General features: G+C 37.2%; 1 protein-coding gene across 2 annotated transcripts; it reads right to left on the reverse strand.

Annotated features, from left to right (window-relative positions):
* Positions 1 to 1,000: 1,000 nt before the first annotated feature.
* On the reverse strand, positions 1,001 to 15,650 carry LOC128218129 (protein wech-like). 2 transcript variants are annotated; one of them, XM_052925681.1, is made up of 3 exons: positions 15,490 to 15,650; positions 14,093 to 15,045; positions 1,001 to 2,488 (listed from the first exon to the last, which is right to left on the reverse strand). In XM_052925681.1, exons 2-3 carry the CDS (start codon positions 15,042 to 15,044, stop codon positions 1,638 to 1,640), a joined length of 1,803 nt encoding a protein of 600 aa, XP_052781641.1. In that variant the 5' UTR covers position 15,045; positions 15,490 to 15,650; the 3' UTR covers positions 1,001 to 1,637. The 2 variants fall into 2 exon arrangements, with proteins under 2 accessions (XP_052781641.1, XP_052781640.1); XM_052925680.1 differs by having other exon boundaries at positions 14,093 to 15,050.
* Between the last annotated feature and the right edge of the window lie 9,277 nt (positions 15,651 to 24,927).

The following is a 24,927-nucleotide window of genomic DNA, read 5'->3' on the forward strand; positions in this document are numbered from 1 at the left end:
ATGGAGTTACATTCTAAATCAGTTGGATAACATGAAGTGAAATCTAAGTTTTTGAAAATGGCTCTGACGCTAACGCTCACTCTGCCCATTCCTTAGCATTATGATTTATCTGAAGGCCATCTTACTATTACATAGAATAATGGTTTTTGTAACTGGAATACATGTCGTACTCTTAGCATTCAATTCTTCAAATTATCACAATTTAACACCAGCATTACGACTACGTACATAAAACAATGTTGACGTCAGCAATGTTAAAAATACATTTTTGAACGCATTGTTATAAATGAATTGCCAAATTAAACAAAACTTTACCCAAATATCCATTTATTTTATCACAAACCTTTCAGCGAAGGGTTGAATATCAGGCTAGGAAATAGTTCACCAAAAATATAGGAAGTGCCATGCATTTAACGAAGCTATCTTGAACAAATAATTTAAAAATTGGTATTGATATAGTTATATAACTGAATTTAGGCATCTCTCAAGGAATTTCCAGACCTTTATAATGTAAAACTATATTCAAGTGGCGCCAAATGTATCACTCGATGTGAAAAATGGTATGGTGTTAGATAGCGCCTTTTTGCACTAACCGACGACGCGTATATAAGTTATTATAGCAAAAATGCGGAAAAAAAACATCTGAAACTTTATTATGGCCAATTTACAAATAATTTGAAATATATTTATTGTTGAACGTCAATTGGACATGGGTGATGCCTTCGATGCCAAACAAATACCCGTAATGCAGGACACACAACAACAGTTGTATTTTAAAGGGACTCGTCCATGGTTTAGAGAATGCATTATTTCCTCATTTTATTCATACGAAATAAAGTGTGTCAAATCATCGGGTTTGTTAAACTATGCCTGTTGCACCTTTTTTACAAATGGTGATATATGCTAAACAAATTGTCTTTGAATTCCACGATTTCCATACCCCTTACAAATCAGCTCAAGGCTGCTTGTATAATTTATTCAATAGATATGAGGAAACAAGTTGCCCATTGATCAATGTCTGTTTAATCATTAATATATGAGGGAACTTTTTTTACTATGGTTTATGTCTGTTTAAATAATTCAATCCATTTTTTGGAAACAATTCACACTAAGGTCAATGTCTATAAAATTATTCATTCAATATACATGTATAAGGATACGTACATATATGTTTAATTTCAATATAAACACATTATAAACATCATGTTTACTAAATACAAACTGCATAAAAAAAAGACACACCGTGTCTATTACCCTATATTCTGAATCATTCTATTACACAATTACATTGTTTGATTAAATATTCACAAGTAAGAAACCAACTTGTTGGTACATTTCATACACAATCAGCTACTAACATTTCAATTAATAACACACATTCCCATACTCGTATATTCATGTCTAATAACAAATTACTACACGACTTGTCACTTTTGAAAACTGTAAGAATTCAACATAATTTAAAAGTCAAGTTTCCGTCAAATACTCTCTCACAGTAATTAAATTGCGCGACATACTAAATTAGGCATTGTATAAGCGTATTGCCAGTATGATACTATACAAAAGTATTATTTTTAAACATAACAATTACTTCACACCTGATACAGATTTTACTCATATTAATTGGCAGATTTGATCTACACTAAGTTGAATACTTTCACGAAATTTTCCAATTCAGGTCTGCCATACTGACTGCAGGTGACAAACAACATCTTCCTCAGTGGACAGTAAGCCACACTGTATGGACTCTTTATCCCCTCTTCCTTCCCCAGCTGTTGGGTTATCTTGCCGTTGAGCGTGTCCAGTAACAGGATGTTGTGACTGTCCCCCCCACACACGAGCAGTCGGTTGTCCCCCACTGCTGCCAGACCACGTGGTGATTTCAGTATCGGGTCTTGGTAGGACTGGAGCACCTCCAGTGAGATGCTCAGCTTGGTTATGGTGTTAGTGTACCAGTCTGAGACATATATGACCGGAGGAGTCTGGTTCTCTCTAGTCACTGTCAGATACAAGGGATGCTGAAACAAACTGCTGTCTTTGTCCACACTCTTCTTCACCTTTCCCTTCATGTCAATCATCACAACCTTACCTGGGAAGAGGTAGGACACTATCAAGTTGTCATCACAGAAAACTATTCCACGACATTCTCCATCCACGTTAACAACATCCTGTAGCGTGACATTTCTCTGAGTGGATACGAACTGTATCTTCCCCTCCAAAGGCAGAGTGACGGCTGCCCTGTCCACGGGCAGGAGACACAGGTCCCAAGGCTTACCTGGCAGTTTCACCTGAGATACCAGCTTGTTATTATCTGTGTCTACCAGCTTCAATAAGTTATTGTCCCAATCTGCCAGTAGAAGCCTGTCCCCGGGTAGGAGGGCCATACTGGTCAGACAACAGCCACTGATATCACTTGATAAATGCACGTTGATGTCGGGCAGCTTGCTAAACTGGGACTGGCTTAGGTCTGCACGGCTCTGGTTTAGGGCTGAAATATCGAAATAAAACTGTTGATGAACAGCAACTTGCAACTGAGTTTATTCATGTTCGCTTTACTGGTATTTGACATTAAGCAAACTAAGATGTGTTCATAGTAAACGCATGTATCTAGATGTGTTCATAGTAAACGCATGTATCTAGATGTGTTCATAGTAAACGCATGCATCTATAGATGTGTTCTTGACATTGATATAACATGCATGTATAAAACAGTATTAACAATATAGCATGTGCTTGTACACAAAGAGATCTTTAAAGCTAATAATAAAATTAATATTCTTGGATTGTTTTCAAATATGAACTAAGTAAAAATTTTAAACATAATTAATATAATAAACTACACGTGCCGCGTGTTGTGTATTTTATATATTTGAAACTTAGTTTTGGTGATAAAAAATGATTTTAACTCAAATGATATAATAACAAATCTCATACTTAAAAGTATGTTTTGATTAATCCGCTGTATATAAACACACTTTTAAATTTTAATGGAATCAAAAGACAATTACAGTAAATATATTGCAAAATCTTGTTGTAATAGTTTGTAAAACACCCAAAAAGGCGGAACAAAAAAGTTTGTTTCCGGTTCCCGCCCTTCTCTGCATATTTTCGCCCGTCATTCATTGTCTAAACGCGCATAAAAAAGTGATCATACGGACATTAAACTAATTTCTCCCTCTCTTATAAGCTTATTAATCACAAACAAGTCTTATTAAAGATATTTTTATGAAGAAACAGCCACCATAGGGGTGTAACCATACGAGACATGATCAGTCAGAGAAGTAAACCTTGATACCGTAGGGTTTTTTATCAGTCAGAGAAGTATACGGTGTAACCATAGGGGGCAATATCAGTCAGAGAAGAATACAGTGTAACAATAGGCTGGCGGGCAGTATTAGACAGAGAAGTATGAGGTGCAACTATCAAGGGCAGTATCAGTCAGAGATGTTAACGATGAAACCATAGGGGGCAGTATCAGCAAGACTAGTATATCGGTGTAACAATAGGGACATAATCAGCAAGAGTAGTATAACGGTATAACAATAGGGACATAATCAGCAAGAGTAATTTAACGGCGTAACAATAGGGACATAATGAGCAAGAGTAGTATAACGGCGTAACAATAGGGACATAATCAGCAAGAGTAGTATAACGGTATAACAATAGGGACATAATCAGCAAGAGTAGTATAACGGCGTAACAATAGGGACAGAATCAGCAAGAGTAGTAAATCGGTGTAACCATAGGGGACATAATCAGCAAGAGTAGTATAACGGCGTAACAATAGGGACAGAATTAGCTAGAGTAGTATAATGGTGTAACCATAGTTTGCAGAATCAGCAAGAGTAGTATAACGGTGTAACAATTGGGACATAATCAGCAAAAGTAGTATAACGGCGTAACAATAGGGACAGAATCAACAAGAGTAGTATAACAGTGTAACCATAGTTTGCAGAATCAGCAAGAGTAGTATAACGGCGTAACACTAGGGACAGAATTAGCTAGAGTAGTATAATGGTGTAACCATAGTTTGCAGAATCAGCAAGAGTAGTATAACGGTGTAACCATAGGGACATAATCAGCAAGAGTAGTATAACGGTGTAACAATAGGGACATACTCAGCTAAAGTAGTATAACGGCGTAACAATAGGGACAGAATCAGCAAGAGTAGTATAACGGTATAACAATAGGGACATAATCAGCAAGAGTAGTATAACGGCGTAACAATAGGGGACATAATCAGCAAGAGTAGTATAACGGCGTAACAATAGGGTCATAATCAGCAAGAGTAGTATAACGGTGTCACCATAGGGGACATAATCAGCAAGAGTAGTATAACGGCGTAACAATAGGGACAGAATGAGCAAGAGAAGTATAACGGCATAACAATAGGGACATAATCAGCAAGAGTAGTATAACGGTGTAACCATAGGGGACATAATCAGCAAGAGTAGTATAACGGCGTAACAATAGGGACATACTCAGCAAGAGTAGTATAACGGCGTAACAATAGGGACAGAATCAGCTAGAGTAGTATAATGGTGTAACCATAGTTTGCAGAATCAGCAAGATTAGTATAACGGCGTAACCATAGTTTGAAGAATCAGCAGGAGTAGTATAAAGGTATAACAATAGGGACATAATCAACAGATTAGTATAACGGCGTAACAATAGGGAAAGAATCAGCAAGAGTAGTATAACAGCGTAACAATAGGGACATAATCAGCAAGAGTAGTATAACGGCGTAAAAATAGGGACATTATCAGCTAGAGTAGTAAAATGGTGTAACCATAGTTTGCAGAATCAGCAAGAGTAGTATAACGGTGTAAGAATATGGACAGAATCAGCAAGAGTAGTATTACAGCGTAACAATGGGGACATTATCAGCAAGAGTAGTATAACGGCGTAACAATAGGGACAGAATCAGCTAGAGTAGTATAATGGTGTAACCATAGTTTGCAGAATCAGCAAGAGTAGTATAACGGTGTAACCATAGTTTGAAGAATCAGCAGGAGTAGTATAAAGGCATAACAATAGGGACATAATCAACAGATTAGTATAACGGCGTAACAATAGGGAAAGAATCAGTAAGAGTAGTATAACTGCGTAAGAATATGGACAGAATCAGCAAGAGTAGTATAACAGCGTAACAATAGGGACATAATCAGCAAGAGTAGTATAACGGCGTAAGAATAGGGACAGAATCAGCATGAGTAGTATAACGGCGTAACAAAAGGGACATAATCAGCTCAAGCAGTATAACGGTGTAACAATAGGGACATGATCAGCTCAAGCAGTATAACGGTGTAACAATAGGGACATAATCAGCTCAAGCAGTATAACGGTGTAACAATAGGGACATAATCAACAAGAGTAGTATAACGGCGAAACAATAGGGACATAATCTACTCAAACAGTATAACGGTGTAACAATAGGGACATAATCAGCAAGAGTAGTATAACGGCGTAACAATAGGGACAGAATTAGCAAGATTAGTAGAGTTGTAACAATAGGGACAGAATAAGCTAAAGTTGTTTAGCAGTATAACAATAGGGACAGAATCAGCTAATGAAGCATAACGGTGAACCATAGGGACAGAATCAGCAAGAGTAGTATAACGGCCTAACCATAGGGACATAATCAGCAAAAGTAGTATAACGTTAAAACAAAAGGGACAGAATCAGCAAGAGTAGTATAACGGCGTAACAATAGGGAGAGAATCAGCAAGAGTAGTATAACGGCGTAACAATAGGGACAGAATCAGCTAAAGTAGTATAACGGCGTAACAATAGGGAAATAATCAGCTAAAGTAGTATAACGGCATAACAATATGGACAGAATCAGCTAGAGCAGTAAAACGGCATTACAAAAGGGACATAATTTGCTAAAGAAGTATAGCGGCGTAACAATAGAGACATATTCAGCAAGAGTAGTAGAACGGCGTAACAATAGGGAAAAAATCCGCTAAAGCAGTATAACGGTGTAAAAATAGGGACAGAATCAGCAAGAGTAGTATAACGGCGTAACACTAGGGACAGAATCAGCTAGTGTAGTATAATGGTGTAACCATAGTTTGCAGAATCAGCAAGATTAGTATAACGGTGTAACCATAGTTTGAAGAATCAGCAGGAGTAGTATAAAGGTATAACAATAGGGACATAATCAACAGATTAGTATAACCGCGTAACAATAGGGAAAGAATCAGCAAGAGTAGTATAACGGCGTAAGAATATGGACAGAATCAGCAATAGTAGTATAACAGCGTAACAATAGGACATAATCAGCAAGAGTAGTATAACGGCGTAAAAAAAGGGACATAATCAGCTAGAGTAGTAAAATGGTGTAACCATAGTTTGCAGAATCAGCAAGAGTAGTATAACGGTGTAAGAATATGGACAGAATAAACAAGAGTAGTATTACAGCGTAACAATGGGGACATTATCAGCAAGAGTAGTATAACGGCGTAACAATAGGGACAGAATTAGCAAGATTAGTAAGAAGTTGTAACAATAGGGACAGAATAAGCTAAAGTTGTTTAGCAGTATAACAATAGGGACAGAATCAGCTAATGAAGCATAACGGTGAACCATAGGGACAGAATCAGCAAGAGTAGTATAACGGCCTAACCATAGGGACATAATCAGCAAAAGTAGTATAACGTTAAAACAAAAGGGAAAGAATCAGCAAGAGTAGTATAACGGCGTAACAATAGGGAGAGAATCAGCAAGAGTAGTATAACGGCGTAACAATAGGGACAGAATCAGCTAAAGTAGTATAACGGCGTAACAATAGGGAAATAATCAGCTAAAGTAGAATAACGGCATAACAATATGGACAGAATCAGCTAGAGCAGTAAAACGGCATTACAAAAGGGACATAATTTGCTAAAGAAGTATAGCGGCGTAACAATAGAGACATATTCAGCAAGAGTAGTAGAACGGCGTAACAATAGGGAAAAAATCCGCTAAAGCAGTATAACGGTGTAAAAATAGGGACAGAATCAGCAAGAGTAGTATAACGGCGTAACACTAGGGACAGAATCAGCTAGTGTAGTATAATGGTGTAACCATAGTTTGCAGAATCAGCAAGATTAGTATAACGGTGTAACCATAGTTTGAAGAATCAGCAGGAGTAGTATAAAGGTATAACAATAGGGACATAATCAACAGATTAGTATAACGGCGTAACAATAGGGAAAGAATCAGCAAGAGTAGTATAACGGCGTAAGAATATGGACAGAATCAGCAATAGTAGTATAACAGCGTAACAATAGGACATAATCAGCAAGAGTAGTATAACGGCGTAAAAATAGGGACATAATCAGCTAGAGTAGTAAAATGGTGTAACCATAGTTTGCAGAACCAGCAAGAGTAGTATAACGGTGTAAGAATATGGACAGAATCAACAAGAGTAGTATTACAGCGTAACAATGGGGACATTATCAGCAAGAGTAGTATAACGGCGTAACAATAGGGACAGAATCAGCTAGAGTAGTATAATGGTGTAACCGTAGTTTGCAGAATCAGCAAGAGTAGTATAACTGTGTAACCATAGTTTGAAGAATCAGCAGGAGTAGTATAAAGGTATAACAATAGGGACAGAATCAACAGATTAGTATAACGGCGTAACAATAGGGAAAGAATCAGCAAGAGTAGTATAACGGCGTAAGAATATGGACAGAATCAGCAAGAGTAGTATAACAGCGTAACAATAGGGACATAATCAGCAAGAGTAGTATAACGACGTATGAATAGGGACAGAATCAGCATGAGTAGTATAACGGCGTAACAAAAGGGACATAATCAGCTCAAGCAGTATAACGGTGTAACAATAGGGACATGATCAGCTCAAGCAGTATAACGGTGTAACAATAGGGACATAATCAGCTCAAGCAGTATAACGGTGTAACAATAGGGACAGAATCAACAAGAGTAGTATAACGGCGTAACAATAGGGACATAATCAGCTCAAGCAGTATAACGGTGTAACAATAGGGACATAATCAGCACGAGTAGTATAATGGCGTAACAATAGGGACAGAATTAGCAAGATTAGTAAGACGGTGTAACATTAGGGACAGAATAAGCTAAAGTTGTTTAGCAGTATAACAATAGGGACATAATCAGCTAATGAAGCATAACGGTGAACGATAGGGGAAAGAATCAGCTAGAGTAGTGTAATCGCGATACCATAGGGACAGAATCAGCAAGAGTAGTATAACGGCCTAACTATAGGGACATAATCAGCAAAAGTAGTATAACGTTAAAACAAAAGGGACAGAATCAGCAAGAGTAGTATAACGGCGTAACAATAGGGAGGGAATCAGCAAGAGTAGTATAACGGCGTAACAATAGGGACAGAATCAGCTAAAGTAGTATAACGGCGTAACAATAGGGACATAATCAGCAAGAGTAGTATAACGGCGTAACAATAGGGACAGAATGAGCAAGAGAAGTATAACGGCATAACAATAGGGACATAATCAGCAAGAGTAGTATAACGGTGTAACCATAGGGGACATAATCAGCAAGAGTAGTATAACGGTGTAACAATAGGGACATAATCAGCAAGAGTAGTATAACGGCGTAACAATAGGGACAGAATCAGCTAGAGTAGTATAATGGTGTAACCATAGTTTGCAGAATCAGCAAGATTAGTATAACGGTGTAACCATAGTTTGAAGAATCAGCAGGAGTAGAATAACGGCGTAACAATAGGGACATAATCAGCTAAAGTAGTATAACGGCGTAACAATGGGGACAGAATCAGCTAAAGTAGTATAACGGCGTAACAATAGGGACATTATAATCAATAGTAGTATAATGGTTTAACCACAGTTTGCAGAATCAGCAAGAGTAGTATATCGGTGTAAAAATAGGGACATAATTAGCAAGAGCAATATAACGGCGTAACAATAGGGACATAATCAGCAAGAGTTGTATATCGGTGTAACCATAGGGGACATAATCAGCTAAAGTAGTATAACAGTATAACCATGGGGGACAGAATCAGCAAGAGTAGTAAAATGGTGTAACCATAGTTTGCAGAATCAGCAAGAGTAGTATATTGGTGTAGCCAAATGGAGCAGTATAAGCAAGAATAGAACTGGGGGCATTGTCAGCCAGAGTACATATTTTTTTGCCCATTTTGGAAAGAATACCCTAGACTTTTTGGAGAAAGTTGCATTGCGAAATATGCCTAAATTGGATTTTTTTAAAGGTCAAATTTTATTACTTCTCCTGCGAATGAGCAAATAAATTAAGTATTAGTTTATTTTTATTTTTAAATGGCAAGAAGCTGCTGAAATCTCAATCTTTGGGCTGTAAATATCTATTGCAATAAATCTTGACAGATAATAGTTCATACTGATCTCTAAATGTGATGAAATTCAATGATTTTCAAAATTCTATTATCCCCAAAACTTCACATCATATAATGTATTAGGATGTTGAATGAACCAGTCAAGGTAAAAAGACTTTCATAAGAAAATATCTAAATAAACAATTACATTTGATTTGAATTGGTTTCTGCAGATTGGGAAAAAATCATATATTTCGCTTTGGGAATGGGTCGGATAGTTGAACCTGTGTATACTTACGAAAAAGGCATGGAGAAGTACATAGTACAGTGTTTCCATTGTAGGCAGTATTAGCTACAGAAATATACGGTGTAACCCTAGACCGCAGTATCAGTCAGAGAATAGTATTGTTTAACAATAGGGGGCAGTCTCAGTCATAGAAGAGCACTGTTTTACTATATTGCAGTATCAGCCAGGGAAGAGCACTGTTTAACCATAGGGGGCAGTATCAGTCAGAGGAGAGTACTGTTTAACTCTAGGCGGCAATATCAGTCAGAGAAGAGTCCTGTTTAACCATAGGGGGCAATACCAGTCAGACAAGAGTCCTGTTTAACCATAGGGGGCAGTATCAGTCAGAGAAAAGCATTGTTTAACCATAGGGAGAAGTATCAGTCAAAGAAGAGTTCTGTTTGATTATATGGGGCAGTATCAGTCAGAAAAGATTGCTATCTATCCATTGGGGTCAGTATCAGTCAGAGAAGAGTACTTTTTAAACATAGGCGGCTGTGTCAGTCAGAGAAGTGTAATGTTTAACCATAGGGGTCAGTATTAGTCAGTGAGGATTACTGTTTAAACATAGGCGGCTGTGTCAGTCAGAGAAGTGTACCGTTTAAACATAGGGGTCAGTATCAGTCAGAGAAGTGTACTGTTTAACCATAGGGGACAGTATCAGTCAGAGAAATGTACTGTTTAACCATAGGGGGCAGTATCAGTCAAAGAAGTGTACTGTTTAACCATAGGGGACAGTATTAGTCAGAAAAATGTGTTGTTTAACCATAGGAGTCAGTATCGGTCAGAGAAGATTACTGTTTTTACCATAGGAGTCAGTATTAGTCAGAGAAGTGTACTGTTTAACCATAGGGGACAGTATCAGTCAGAGAGAAGTGTACCGTTAAACCGTATGGGTCATTATCAGTCAGAGAAGATTATTGTTTTAACCATAGGAGTCAGTATCAGTCAGAGAAGTGTACTGTTTAACCATATGGGTCAGTATCAGTCAGAGAAGATTACTGTTTTTACCATAGGAGTCAGTATCAGTCAGAGAAGTGTAATGTTTAACCATAGGAGTCAGAATCAGTCAGAAATGTGTATTGTTTTACCCTAGGAGTCAGTATCAGTCAGATAAGAGTATTGTTTAACCATAGGGGGTAGTATTAGTCTGAGAATAGTATTTTTTAACCATAGGGGGCAGTATCAGTCATAGAAGAGTACTGTTTAACCATAGGCTCAGTATCAGTCAATGAATGGTACTTTTTAACCATAGGCGGCAGTATCAGTCAGAGAAGTGTACTGTTTATACATAGGAGTCAGTATAAGTCAGATAAAAGTACTGCTCAACCATAGGAGTCAGTATCAGTCAGAGAAAAGTACTGTTTAACAATAGGGGGCAGTATCTGTCAGAGAAGAGTCCTGTTAAACCATAGGGGGCAATACCAGTCAGAGAAGAGTATTGTTTAACCATAGGGGGCAGTCCCAGTCATAGAAGAGCACTGTTTTACTATATTTGCAGTATCAGCCAGGGAAGAGCTATGTTAAACCAAAGGGGGTAGTATCAGTCAGACGATAGTTCTGTTTAACTCTTGGCGGCAATATCAGTGAGAGAAGAGTCCTGTTTAACCATAGGGGGCAATACCAGTCCGAGAAGTGTCCTGTTTAAACCATAGTGGGCAGTATCAGTCAGAGAAGATTATTGTTTAACCATAGGGGACAGTCTAAGTCATAGAAGAGCACTGTTTAACTATATTTGCAGTATCAGCCAGAAAAAAGCATTGTTTAACCATAGAGGGCAGTATCAGTCAAAAACAAGTACTTTTAACCATAGGGGGCAGTATAGGACAGAGAAGTGTACTCTATAACCATAGGGTCAGTATCAGTCAAAGAAGAGTACTGTTTAACCAAATAGGGCAGTATCAGTCAGAAAAGATTGCTATTTAACCATTGGGGTCAGTATCAGTCAAAGAAGAGTACTGTTTAACCATAGGCGGATGTGTCAGTCAGAGAGGAGTACCGTTTAAACATAGGGGTCAGTATCAGTCAGAGAAGTTTGTTTTTTTCACCATAGGGGGCAGTATCAGTCAGAGAAGTGTACTGTTTAATAATAAAGGGCAGTATCAGTCAGAGAAGTGTACTGTTTAACCAAATGGGTCAGTATCAGAGAGAGAAGAGTACTGTTTAACCAAAGGGGTCAGCATCAGTCAGAGAAGTGTACTGTTTAACCATAGGCGGCAGTATCAATCAGAGAAGTGTACTGTTTAACCATAGGCGGCAGTATCAGTCAGAGAAATGTACTGTTTAACCATAGAGGTCAATATCAGTCAAAGAAAAGTACTTTTAACCAAAGAGGTCAGTAATGACACAGTATCAGTCAGAAAAGTGTACTGTATAACAATATGGGTCAGTATCAGTCAGAGAAGAATATTGTTTAACCATAAGGGGGGGGGGTCAATATCAGTCAGAGAAGATTACCGTTTAACCATAGGCGGCAGACTCAGTCAGAGAAGTGTACTGTTTAACCATAGAGAGCAGTATAAGCCAGAGAAGTGTACTGTTTAACCATAGGGGGCAGTATCAGTCAAAGAAGTGTACTGTTTAACCATAGGGGTCAGTTTCAGTCAGGGAAGTGTACCGTTTAACAATAGAAGGCAGTATTAGTCAGAGGGTAGTTCAATTTAACAATAGAGGGCAGTGTCAGACAGAGAAGAGTACCGTTTACCGGCTGGGGCAGTATTAGTCAGAGAAGAATACTGTTTAACCATAAGGGGCAGTATTAGCCAGAGAAGAGTACTGTTTGACCAATGTGGGCAGTATTAGCCAGAAAAGAGTACTGTTTAACCAGAGAGGGCAGTATCAGTAAGAGTGTATAGTGAGGTTTATTATATACATATGTTATTTTCATAGAAATTGCATCCCATGATACAGATTATGTATAAGTACAAAATTGTGATAATAATAGGATACAAAACAGATAACAAAATCGCGGATATGTTTATATTAAAAGATATAATATATCAAACAATGTCAGACTGATACTGCTGCCTATGTTAGCATTGATGTAGATACCTTCTTATCATAATAATTATAAATATATGGAACACTCTCTCACTAGTATTGCTGCCTGTGTAAGAAACAATGTAACACAGATACCTTTTAACAATATAAAATGTAAATATATATCAAACAATCCCTGACCGATGAGCCCATTATAAAAAGCAACGTTCAAATATTAACAAATGTTTGAACCATCTCAAAAAAGTGATGTTGTAAACTATTAAGAATTGATGCTATGTTTGAAACAAACGCATTTTGTACGTATAGCAAGACGTCCGTTATCAACAAAACAGACGATTAAATTAATATTGAATTGAACGCTCAAATGGTTCCTACGAACACTACGCACATTACGTATCGTGCATACGCTAAACGGAACATACTACACGTTCACACACATACAGGCACACAAACACACAAAGCACACATACACACCCACGCACACATCGGACAAAACATACAAGCACACACACGCACACGCACTCACAGGATCATAACTCAAGTACAAACATACACATCCACGTCGACAACGCACAAACACACACGCACACGCACTTACGGGCACATAACTCAAGTGCAAACATAAACATCCACACATATCGCACAAAACAAACAATTACACACAAGCACAGGCTCTCAGGTGCACACAACTCAAGTACAAACATACACATCCACGCACATATCGCACAAAACATACAAGCACATACACGCACAGGCTCTCACGTGCACATAACTCAAGTACAAACATACACGTCCACGCACATATCGCACAAAACATAAAAACACACACACGCACACGCACTCACGGGCGCATAACTCAGAGTAAGTACAAACATACACATTCACGCAGACATCGCACACACACACACGCACGCACGCACGCACGCACGCACGCACACACGCACGCACACGCACGCGCGCGCAAGTACGCACTCACGCACACGCTTGTACACGCATTCACAAAACACACGTTCATACACCCACAAACATATCGCACACACACTCATTTAAAGATGTTCACATAAAAACCTATGCTAAAATCGCACAAAACATTCAAACACATTCACACACTCACAGTAACATAACAACCGTACAGACATACACACCCACGACGGCTCATACATTACAGAAAAAGCACAAATACACAAACATACAAACACTCACAGACAAAATACACATTCACCCACTAACACATCGCACAAACGCACATTCCTTTATGCTAAAGGCACACACGAACACCCAGACACACACGGTCCCAATTGTGAAATAACTTCTGTTAAGGGAACTGATATAATATATAATCCCGATTTGTTGGGACAGTGAAATCGGAAACAATTTTTCCAAATTATTTCTGCCTAAATTGAATGAATAACACTTAACTTGGAGTAAGTATGGCTATAAAGTAACATGGCGTTAACTAAAAAAAAAAAAAAAATGATATTTAAAAACTGCTTTAAGTTGCTTACCTGGCCCCTGTGGTTGTTTCTGCTGGTCTGCCAAATCTGACGCCACTTCTTCTGCAAAATCTGACGCAACCTGGTCCACTCTGCCAATAGCTGTGTTTGAGGACAGCAGTTGTTCTGTTGCTGGGTCCCTGCTGAATTTTGAGTGTGGAACTTTTCCTCTTCCCCTGATGTCCTTCAGTGATGACTGGAGACCGACTAACTCCTTGACCGCCCTTGTTCCAGATATGAACAGCTGGTTGTTGTTGACCTCCTCGGCTTGTAGTTCAGCCTTGAGCTTCTCAGTGGCAGTTTTCAAGTCTTGACAGTTTGCTTTCATTTCATTTAGCAGCATCTCGGATTTCTTTTTCTTCTGATTAATATTTTCCAGTAACTCTTTCTCCCTCTTATCCAATAACTGGTTGATCTCATGTCTGAAATTTCGAAGTTCATTGATATTGGTAAGACTTTCCTCGCCAACTGATTTCAAGCTTGACTGTATGTACGATGTAAAGTTCGCAATGTCACTAACCATCTGCACTATACCTGTTGTCAGACTTTTGTATTCTGCACCCTCTTTGTATCGTTTTGCCAATTGAGAAATTTTCTTTACTTTACAGGACTGATGTTCTTCATTATCAACTACGCAGTCACCACACAGAAGTGCCTCATGGTTGGGACAGTAGTATTTTATGAACTCTTTAGCATGGCACTCACATGTTTCTTTAAACTCATCTTCCTCTGTATCGGTGCGGAATGAGGAAGGCATACTGCTCTTGTCCTGGAGGGAGTGGCTCTTTGTCAGCTTCATGTTCCTGTGAACTCGTGCACATGCTGAGCACAGGAACTCTTTGCAGACAGGACAGAAGGCTTCGGGAAGTATGCTTTTCGCATCTTCAGCACATGGCTGACAATAAGTGCGGTCATGGGACGATCCTGTATCCTCGTGCGCGATTCTCCCTGGAACTGCATCCATCCTGTGCTTAAAAACATATTTTGACTGTCAAATACACTTGGTTAATCAAGTTTTTTATCAAGGTCCCAATACCATCACTAACCTACCACTAAACCATTAAAGCGACCATCTTTTAAACAATAATATTTTCATTTCAGACTGAAAGTGGTTAATATATTTCAAGACGATCCAATACCCAAAATGGTTCGGAGGCTATTTATTCGTTTCTGGTGAAGCCGGGCTGCACGTTCTTATTTTTGACCCCAAGTTCAGGTAGATATATAGATATAGATAGATGCAAATAGTCTTTATTAGATTTTGGTGTTGACCACATATAAACATAATAATGTCCACTTATATAAAAGTATCTTCAACTACCAACTATTATGGCTGCCCCAAGTGCGCATTTACCAACGTTAAATCCAGGCACCGCCCCTCAGAAACACAAACATTATTTTATACTTACGTTTGTTGACTGTTGAAAGCAAGTCCTTTTTGATATTTACTCAAATATCTTAAGTGCACATCTCATTACTTTATAATGTGGTTGTCGCCAATGATTTTGATAGTTGCTGTTTGAGAAAGAGAGTCAACGTATTTCAAGTGACTTCAAAAACGAAAGTAGTAATAAACTTCCTTGATAAGAAATAAGGGAGACTATCATGGGTGGTGCTAAAACGCGGTATACGGTACCCGGATTAAGTTGATACCGGGCTGCGTGATAAATCAGATCAGATAATCAATCCTGGTATCACATGGTCCGTTTTATATAGCCTATTGAAGTAATGGTTATCGTATAACGATCGTTGGTTTTATATGTATATTTGAAGGTTTTAGCACCACCCGTCAACCATTATAAATCCACTGATACATTTAATTGTTTATTTCCCTTATGCTTGTTCTAAAGACGGAAGTATACGAATGAGACGACATATTTAGCATACCAAATAAGACCAACCCTTGCGCAAATTATCATTCATTAAGGGTTTATTTTGCTGTTATTTTTAAGTCGCATTCGAATTAAATTATATCAATATGATTATTTGCGGTAAGCGTTTCGCTGTGCCACTCTCTTGCGATAACACCTACCCAGCAAACAATTGACGTTGGGAAGACGTTGTAACAACGTCAGAAACTGACGTTGGATAGACGTAGTATATTGGTTGAAAATGAAAGTTATTTAGACGTCTGAATCACGACGTTGAAACAACGTCGGAGTTACGACGTTGGAACCACGTCGGAGTTACGACGTTGGAGCAACGTCGTGATAACGACCAAAATCCATTGCATAAACAAGCATACCACACAGGTAACAGGTAATTAGGAATTACCGCAGCATTTACCTACATTCTTTAACAAACAACTCAGAGAATGTACAAGTTTTATTTTCACAACAAATCTGTACAAACACTAAAAGTGTTAAATGATAAAGGCACATTAAATTAAATGACACGTGGTAAATTTATAAGTTAAGAGATGTAGGTTAATTAATTTGTGTAAAAAGTTCGTCGTCCTCCACCTCCATGTCTGTCTGGAGCGTACTTCAGACAGGATCCAATTGCCCATCAACCTCATGTTCAGTAGCAGTAAACACAGTGGCACTTGCTGAAATACATAAAAATCTTGTCAAATAAAATGATATTGACTTGAAACTGCTGAAAATATAGTTTTGATATCAAATTCCATACAGCAAAATTTCTCCAGTTTTAAACTGGTACAATATTTGCTGTATTTTTTCATTATCTTTTAATCGTTATACTTATTTCAGTGACTAGACTCTGTGATCAAAGCTATCGCGTATGAACTCATTTTTAGTGAATAATTGCTTTGTTTTCCTTGAGCGGGCACTTGTGCTATTTTTATAAGAGGTGAATGCACAAGACTATACCTGGTACTCACTTTAAAAATAACATAATTAAATGATTACTGTCAAGAAACAGATTTGACTTGGCAAGTATTACCTTGAACACCTTGAAAAACTGCTTTTGGAAAGGCATTTTCTCCTTTTCCCCTTCACGGTAAAGCTAGGCATTACATCACCCGTCATAAACCTGTCAAAAAGGGGTACAGAATAATATGAATTTTATAACAATATATATAATTTTGCTGGATGACAGTGAATTTAACATTTACAATGGTAAATAACGTGGGCCTTTCTGATCCTGATCAAAGATCAAAATTACACAGAAAATACTAGTATTTACAGATATTATTTAAGAGAACAATTAACATTGTTTTCTCATACAAAAAAGTACAAATCCCCGTGATGCCAATTGAGGGCGAATCGGGTTGAATTACATGTATGCTAAAATTTCATTGAAACATCCTTGTAAAACACTAGAAAATTATTGCTATAAACCGTTAAACATGCATTGTATCAACTTACCTTGTTGTATTATTTAAAATATGATCCGTCAAGTCTCTGGAGGAGTAATTGACTCTTTCTCTCTCGTCAATATTCGTACACCTCATGAGCAATATGGCGGAGCGAAATGGGTTCAAAATTGCGCGCGTCTATTTGAAGATAAGGAATTAAACATGCATTTTTTTCGGAATTATCTAAATGACATGATAAGAAGCTATCGATATAATTATTTCTGCAATGTTTGTTCAACAAGATGAATTTTAACAACGACAAAAAAAGAAAGAAACAAGTCTATAAACATGCGACACCATGCGGAAATTCCAATTACAGAAACCAAGGACACAGACAAGGGAAGCAACTTGGATAATAAAATGGTCGAGTTTTAGTATTTATTTGCAGCAGTATCACGATTTTTCGAGCAACTTCTTCTACATCATGTGTGTATCATGTATTAACTTGAAAAAATACAACTTCTTACAAACAATAACCAAATCACAACGTCGGTTCGATGTCTAATTGCGACATCGGACTGACATCGTGATTTTGAAGTTGATACAACGTTGTATTCAAGTCGCCGACGTCGCGACCTAAATCCAACCTATATTCGACGTTGATCCAACGTCATGTGTTTGCTGGGTATGCTCTTTGCTGATAAAAAAAATCATTCTGTCTAGTTATTATTATTTTTCATGTGAAACATTTCATACTTAAAGTCCTTTCTCATTAAATGTCAGAATTTGTCAAGGTCAATTTATTTCGATGCGTTTCATTTACCAAATAATACAAATGGAAGATAAAAAAATGTCAAAAACGTACGACTACCGACATATGCATCTTTAGCAAGCGGGTCCAGAGATCAACTAAAACCGTCCAACCTTGTTTTATTTTGATAATTAAAGATGAAAAACAAACACATCCAAAATGCACCATTTCAGAATATATATTGTTAAAAATAAACCGGTGTGAGCGCCCACAACCACAAGCCAATACTTTAATTCATAGAATTTTCGGTTCAGACAGAAGGGTTCAATTCAAACAGAAATGCTCCTAAGTTTCACCTCATCTAACGTCAAATCCTCGAACCACCCCTGCTTTCCCAATATTTTGCGTATTTTCCAAATCGAAATTTACTGGATTTGTCCACACGGTATATGTAGCTCTACTAATGACGTTCACATGCTTACATCACATACAATAAACTGGAAACCATTATGTGTTATTTTCAAATGGATTATTCCAGCTGAGACAGTGACAAAATATTTTATAATGATGTAAAATGATTTTTAAAATTACTGGCTCGTATTGACAATTCTATGCCTGTCTTGTGAAAGTAATGTACGTGCTCATTTCGAAACTGTCTGGTTGTTGCTTTTTTATTGGAATGGTGAACACATTGTCTGCTAGTCCTAGAGGCCATTGGTTTTGACTGTTTTCATATTCCTGTATACCCATACACAGTTGGTACACAGGTACTCATAGCAGACGGGACAGAAGGCATCGGGAAGGATGTTCGTCCGATCTGCCAAGGCATGCTGAACGTGTTCAGTCCATAATTGTCATGCAAGGTTTGATGACAACCATAAGACGGCACTCGAGGTTTTTTGCTTTACGGTCAATGTCAATCGCATGGGTCAAGGTATCCGCGCAGGACAGAGATTTGTTCCATTTAGACGATGTTTTTCAATGTTTCTTTAATCTGTATCAGTTTCTAAATTAAGAACTTATCAGTAGATCTAAGTGTATCATATCGGCGGAATTAAAATCCCTCTTCTGTTGAAAACTTAAAGGCCTAGTTTAAGGAATGTTTGGCATGATAATCCCCTGCTGTGCATCTTCTGCTAATTGCATTGATGTCACAGTAGAGGCCAATTTTCTGTATATTGTTTTATTGGCCTAGGGTCATTTAGGGTCCATTTATATAATAAAACATCAAAACTGCACAGAAGGATACTCAGATTAGAGATCTGATAATCCAATTAGGCAATAGGATTTAGATCAATAAACTGAGTTTGTGTACAAATACAGTGTTTGTTTTTTTTTTTGTTTTTTTTGTACTTAATTTATTATCTTGACTTAATTCTATGTGAATGTCAATAACGATTATTCACTCAGAACCACTAGCGGATCCGGATTGCCCGTTGAATCAGTTGACGCGACCGCGCCCACTACCCTGTTGAATACGGATAGACGCGAAATTGAAAAGAAACATTATGCTCAAACTTAAATAAGAATCCTATGTTAGAAGCCTATTCCTGGCTACATCGGGGCTGTATGTCCTTGTTGCGGGCTTTAAGTGCGCCTTCGCTAATGTCAATCATGGTCCACCCCTTAGAAAACTATGCACTTACGTTGTACCTATTTGTACACTTAAAAGAAATTATTTCGTTTTCAAATGATGACTCGAATGTCTTTAGTGAAAAAAACATTACTTAAACTGTGGATGTATTCTGAAAACAATATTTGCTTTTTATGAATTTGAGACAACATTTTTCCGAAGTTCTAATTAACAAAAATAATTTCTTCAAGGTCAGGAAATATGAAAGTTATTCAGTTTAAACCCAATTTGTTCAGCGTTTTTCCCAAAGTATGTTTGTATAATTATATTCTTAGCTAGACAAGATCGACGTCTGCAACTGGTTTACACCTCCAGTAAACTCGTGTTCCAGTTAACTCGTGTTCCAGTAAAATCGTGTTCCAGTTAACTCGTGTTCCAGTTAACTCGTGTTCCAGTTAACTAGTGTCCCAGTAAAATCGTGTTCCAGTTAACTCGTGTTCTAGTAAACTCGTGTTCCAGTTAACTCGTGTTCCAGTAAACTCGTGTTCCAGTTAACTCGTGTTCCAGTAAGCTCGTGTTTCAGTAAACTCGTGTTCCAGTTAACTCGTGTTTTAGTAAACTCGTGTTCTAGTAACCTCGTGTTCCAGTAAACTCGTGTTCCAGTAAACTCGTGTTCCAATTTATTCGTGTTTACTGATTGTTCCAATGCGATATTCTCCAATCATTTATTGATGCATTAGTCGTCTATGTGTAGTGTTTTTACGACTGTGTGGTTTCGGCCCTTACCTTATTCCCCTTTTAATGTTTATATTCGGAATTTTGATCACGGGGCTTGGCCCTGTATATATCATTGTATGGTATCATTTTTGTTCTGTTCATGTTATTGTGTTTTAAACTCGCGTGTGAAAAAGTTCCGAATTGGAGTTAAATCATATTAAAGGGGCTGTACTCCGTATGATAAAATAGCGAAAACAAATGAAAATTGTCGAAAACTGACATAAACTTGGCATCGATCTGTACAATGCATTGAAACTGACTAACTGAATTACCACATAGTTTACAATTCATTTAAGTTGAGCAGTTAGTTCGTATTTTTTCATTAAAAAAGACGACTGGGGATGTCTACCAGGTAGAATTCATTCCTTATGCGTGATTGGCTAGTCGGTGTTATTACGCTGGACTGCAATTTTGGCGACACGGGTTCGAACCCGGTCTCCGACACAATTTTGTTTTTACATTTTGGTACATTTTTACAAATATGATATCAAAGCGTAACACATTCTATTAGATAATTGTCCTGAGATTCGTTACAGAAAAAAACAGTGTTGGTGCCAATCTGGTGTACAGTCATTTTAAGGGTTTATGTAAAGATCCAATTCTGTAATAAAATTATAGCATCTTGTACACAAACCATCAAGTGTTTTATATGTTAAATGTTTTTGGTAAAAGCCCTTGAATATTTCAAACAGTAATGCGAATGATTGTACTATTGTTTACATGGGGATTACAAATGAAGTCCTATTTATCATTGTTCACATTGATAACATTCGGTTGTGTGCTCTTTTTCGCCCGAGGTGCAAGGGTACTCCCTGATTGTGCTCATGGTTGATTGTTGTAGCACGTGCCCTCAAGCAACCATGTTGTGATGCATTCATGACTGTTCATTATTTTATAGAAATATTTAGCCATGTTGAATTGTTCTTTATTTTTAAGTGTTTAAATGCAGAGTTTTCCTATTGTTTCCTATTGTATCCGTGATGACGTATTATTAAACTTACATTTCAGAGTCGATCATGCTGAATAGTCCCCTGTGTATGATTGTTAGCATGTTGATTTGTTCTTTTGTTTCTGAGAGTATAAATATAAAGTTTTTCTATTGTCTCCGAGTGTGATGTTAAAATAAAGCTAACATTCCAGAGTCAGATCATGTTGAATAGCCCCCTCTGTGTCTGATTGTTGTTATGTTGAATTGTTGTTTTGTTTCAAGGTGTATTTATATAGAGTTGTTCTATGGAATCCGAGTGTGATCATGTTAAATATTCTGCTTGGTGTCCGTGTGTGATGATGTTAAAATTAAACTCACATTTCTAAGACAGATCATGTTGAATAGCCCCCTGTGTCGGATTGTTAGCTTGTGGAATTGTGCTTTTGTATCTGAGTGTATAAACATAGAGTTTTCCAATTGTCTCCGAATGTGATCATGTTGAAGTTGAATAGCTCCTTTTGTATCGAATGTGACTGTTGTTGAATTGTTTCCATTGTTTTGGAGCGTTTAAATATATAGTTCTTCCCCTTGTGTCTGAGCGTGATTATGTTGATGTTTCAAATTTTCTCTTGGTATGATTGACATGTTGAGGTGTTCCATTTGTCTTGATCTCATATTATGATATTAGTTGTGTATGATATAGTCTATTGTTTGTAAAAATGTATATGATTTATTAGGAGTTGTTCAAGCTTGTAAGAATTTGAGTATTTGTGCATAAAATGTTATCAATTATGCCCAAAACAGGTGGAGTTTGTCTTATGACATTGGTTTATAATAAAGGTTTAGAAGAATACTGTGCTTATTCAATTAAATGTCATGACGTTTTATCACCTAAACTATACTTTAGACACATTGTGAATGTAATTCATATAATGAGATGAGTTGTGTTAAAATTTGTATGATTATTGTAAAATTGTCAAAGGTTGATCAACCATTGTTTAGCTATTATTGGAATAAAATGTTGTGAATTTTAATCACCATATCATTTGTGTATTCGAATTTGGCTAAGTTAAATGGGGTACGCTCCTAAACAAAATTTTGCGGTCAAAAATGAAATATTTTCGGATTGTACTGAAAATTGATCAGCATAAAGTGGTAGGTTTGCTTTAATCATTTATGTGAAAAAATACCTTTCCGATGAAGGTTAGCGGAATACCCCGCTTAATAAAAGGCACCATAATTTCTTTAATTTTATACTGAATGGCGTCATAAAGTATAAAAAAATTCATTGAAAAAGTACATGTAAATTAATAAAAGATACGACTTGAAACAAGCATAATACAATTTTAATTTAGAATTTGCACACAGTATTAAAATTTGAAACGTCAGAATAACTCGCATTTTTTTCACATTGTATTTTTGTTCAAGTGTTCATTGTTTCAGACGACGCCGCTCTCTATAACTTTTTTTAAATGATATAGCCAAATGTTCAAACTTTCGAAATGTAAAATCAACGGGGATTTTCGGGCTAAATTTGGCGTCATTATACCTCATAAACTAAAACAACATGTTATTTCAAAGTCAATGACCTTACGTTCCGTTGAACGTCGACGTTATTGTTTATACTGAACTTACTGGTATATTTTATCACTTTAATCGTGTGTATATACGGACTTATAAAAAATATATAGAATAAAAATAAACATAATAATAATAAAAAAATAATATCGATAAAACACACGTTTGTGTTCCAATGCTATTTGAAAGATATAAAACAATAATATTGCGATCGTCAATCGTATTACGATTTGCTGAAAATCTTAACATATATTCTATACATGTGAAACAGTTGAACAAGCTAAAGTGGATATTCGATTAAGAAAAATAAATGATCAAGCTACGATTGTTTTTTTGCCGATTTTACTTATGAGTTGACACCGTTATGCCAAAAATGATGTTTCCCAGTGTGAATATTGGAAACCCCTTTACATGCAGAACTGTGTAAATTGGTTGTATGTAGCCTTTTCACGTCTTGACCCTAAGGTCATATACTCAATTTTGTGAGACACGGCAATAATCAACCTTACGTTTTATAGTTATTGAATTTAGTGTCTTGAATTATATAGCAGCCAGTTACTTGTTCATTTGGGGCTGCTTTTAAGTGAAAAGCAAGGTAAGTGTTTATATGAAACATATAGTAAAAATAACTGTGGTCTCAGGCCTTCTAACAGTCCATCGCAAACGGAACGGTGGTACGCTACTTGGAGACACTTCCCGTGCAGCACAGTACCGGCCTATACCTTTGCTTCGGCTTTTGTTAATACCTTTGTAGTTACATACATATTGTATGTTCTCTCATTCTCTATTCATTTTACGTTAAAATGAACGTCTTGTAAGAGCTTATTCTACAGCTTCTGCGGTAGAGCGTCGACTGTTTGTAGCAGGACTCCAAGGACGGCAACATCAGCGTACCTGCACTGTGAGCATTAAGTATATGTTCAATATATTTTGGACTATTGCAGATAATTTGCAGCTTATACATCCAGGAGATGTTACTTTGCATAGCTTTATACTTTCCGCAAAAACATGAATGCGCGAATTGCTTACACTACAGCGCAGAAATTATATATCATTACTCTTGTGTCAAAATATGCATTCTGTGCAATGAGAACGGGGTGGTTTATTTTCTTCAAGCACTCGGGAAACGATGACAGGCCAATAAACACGTTCGTAGACTCAATCAGTGTTTGGTAATGAAACATTTGCTCTCTATGTATCGCGTTTCCGGTAAGCGAGGTGATGGCTGTCAGAATATGGCCACCTGCGAGTATGAAGCTGTTTCTGGTTTTATTTAGCAAGTGCACGGTTTCGACAAATACTCAGATTGCACGTTGAATTTGCGTAAGCTAATCGAGTTACATTCTTAGTCAGTAGGAAAACATAAAGTATAATCTAAATTATTGACAATGGCTCTATTGCTAACGCTCGCTCCGCCCATTCCTTATCATTATGATTTAACTGAAGGCCATCTTACTATAACATAGAAGAGTGCTTCGTGATAAGATCGTCTTGTTTTAAACCTGAAATGTTAAACGTTTCCATATCCACAGTTTCTTACATTTCAGACCAAATATTGCACCATTTTCTCGGAATAGTCCGTTAACTACTTCCTCTTATATAACGTTTTAGAGCAAAATAAGTTTAAGTCGATGGACTGAACGTGATAGTGCGTGCATATCGGCGCGCGATAATGCGAGTTAGCAGACGTGCGTATATGTGCATGCGTGCACGTGTTTGTGGGGATGACCCGGCAGAGTTTTCGAGCAACATCGAAATTTTGCATTGACCGCAAAAACAATGTTTTTACAAAATTGCTATATTCATCAATTTATAAAATGGGAGAAAAATATTGGAAAGATTCCGTTATGTGATGAAACTACAATAAATAAAAACTTCAAAATGAATATGTTTTTTTTTCAGTTAGCACCAGAACATTATTAAATCGGTTGCGAAGGCCGAGTGGTAAGCGTATCGAACTCTTGATCAGAGGGTCCCGTGT

Source organism: Mya arenaria, chromosome 14 (assembly GCF_026914265.1).
Source record: "Mya arenaria isolate MELC-2E11 chromosome 14, ASM2691426v1".
In the NCBI taxonomy this organism is placed as follows: Eukaryota; Metazoa; Mollusca; class Bivalvia; order Myida; family Myidae; genus Mya; species Mya arenaria.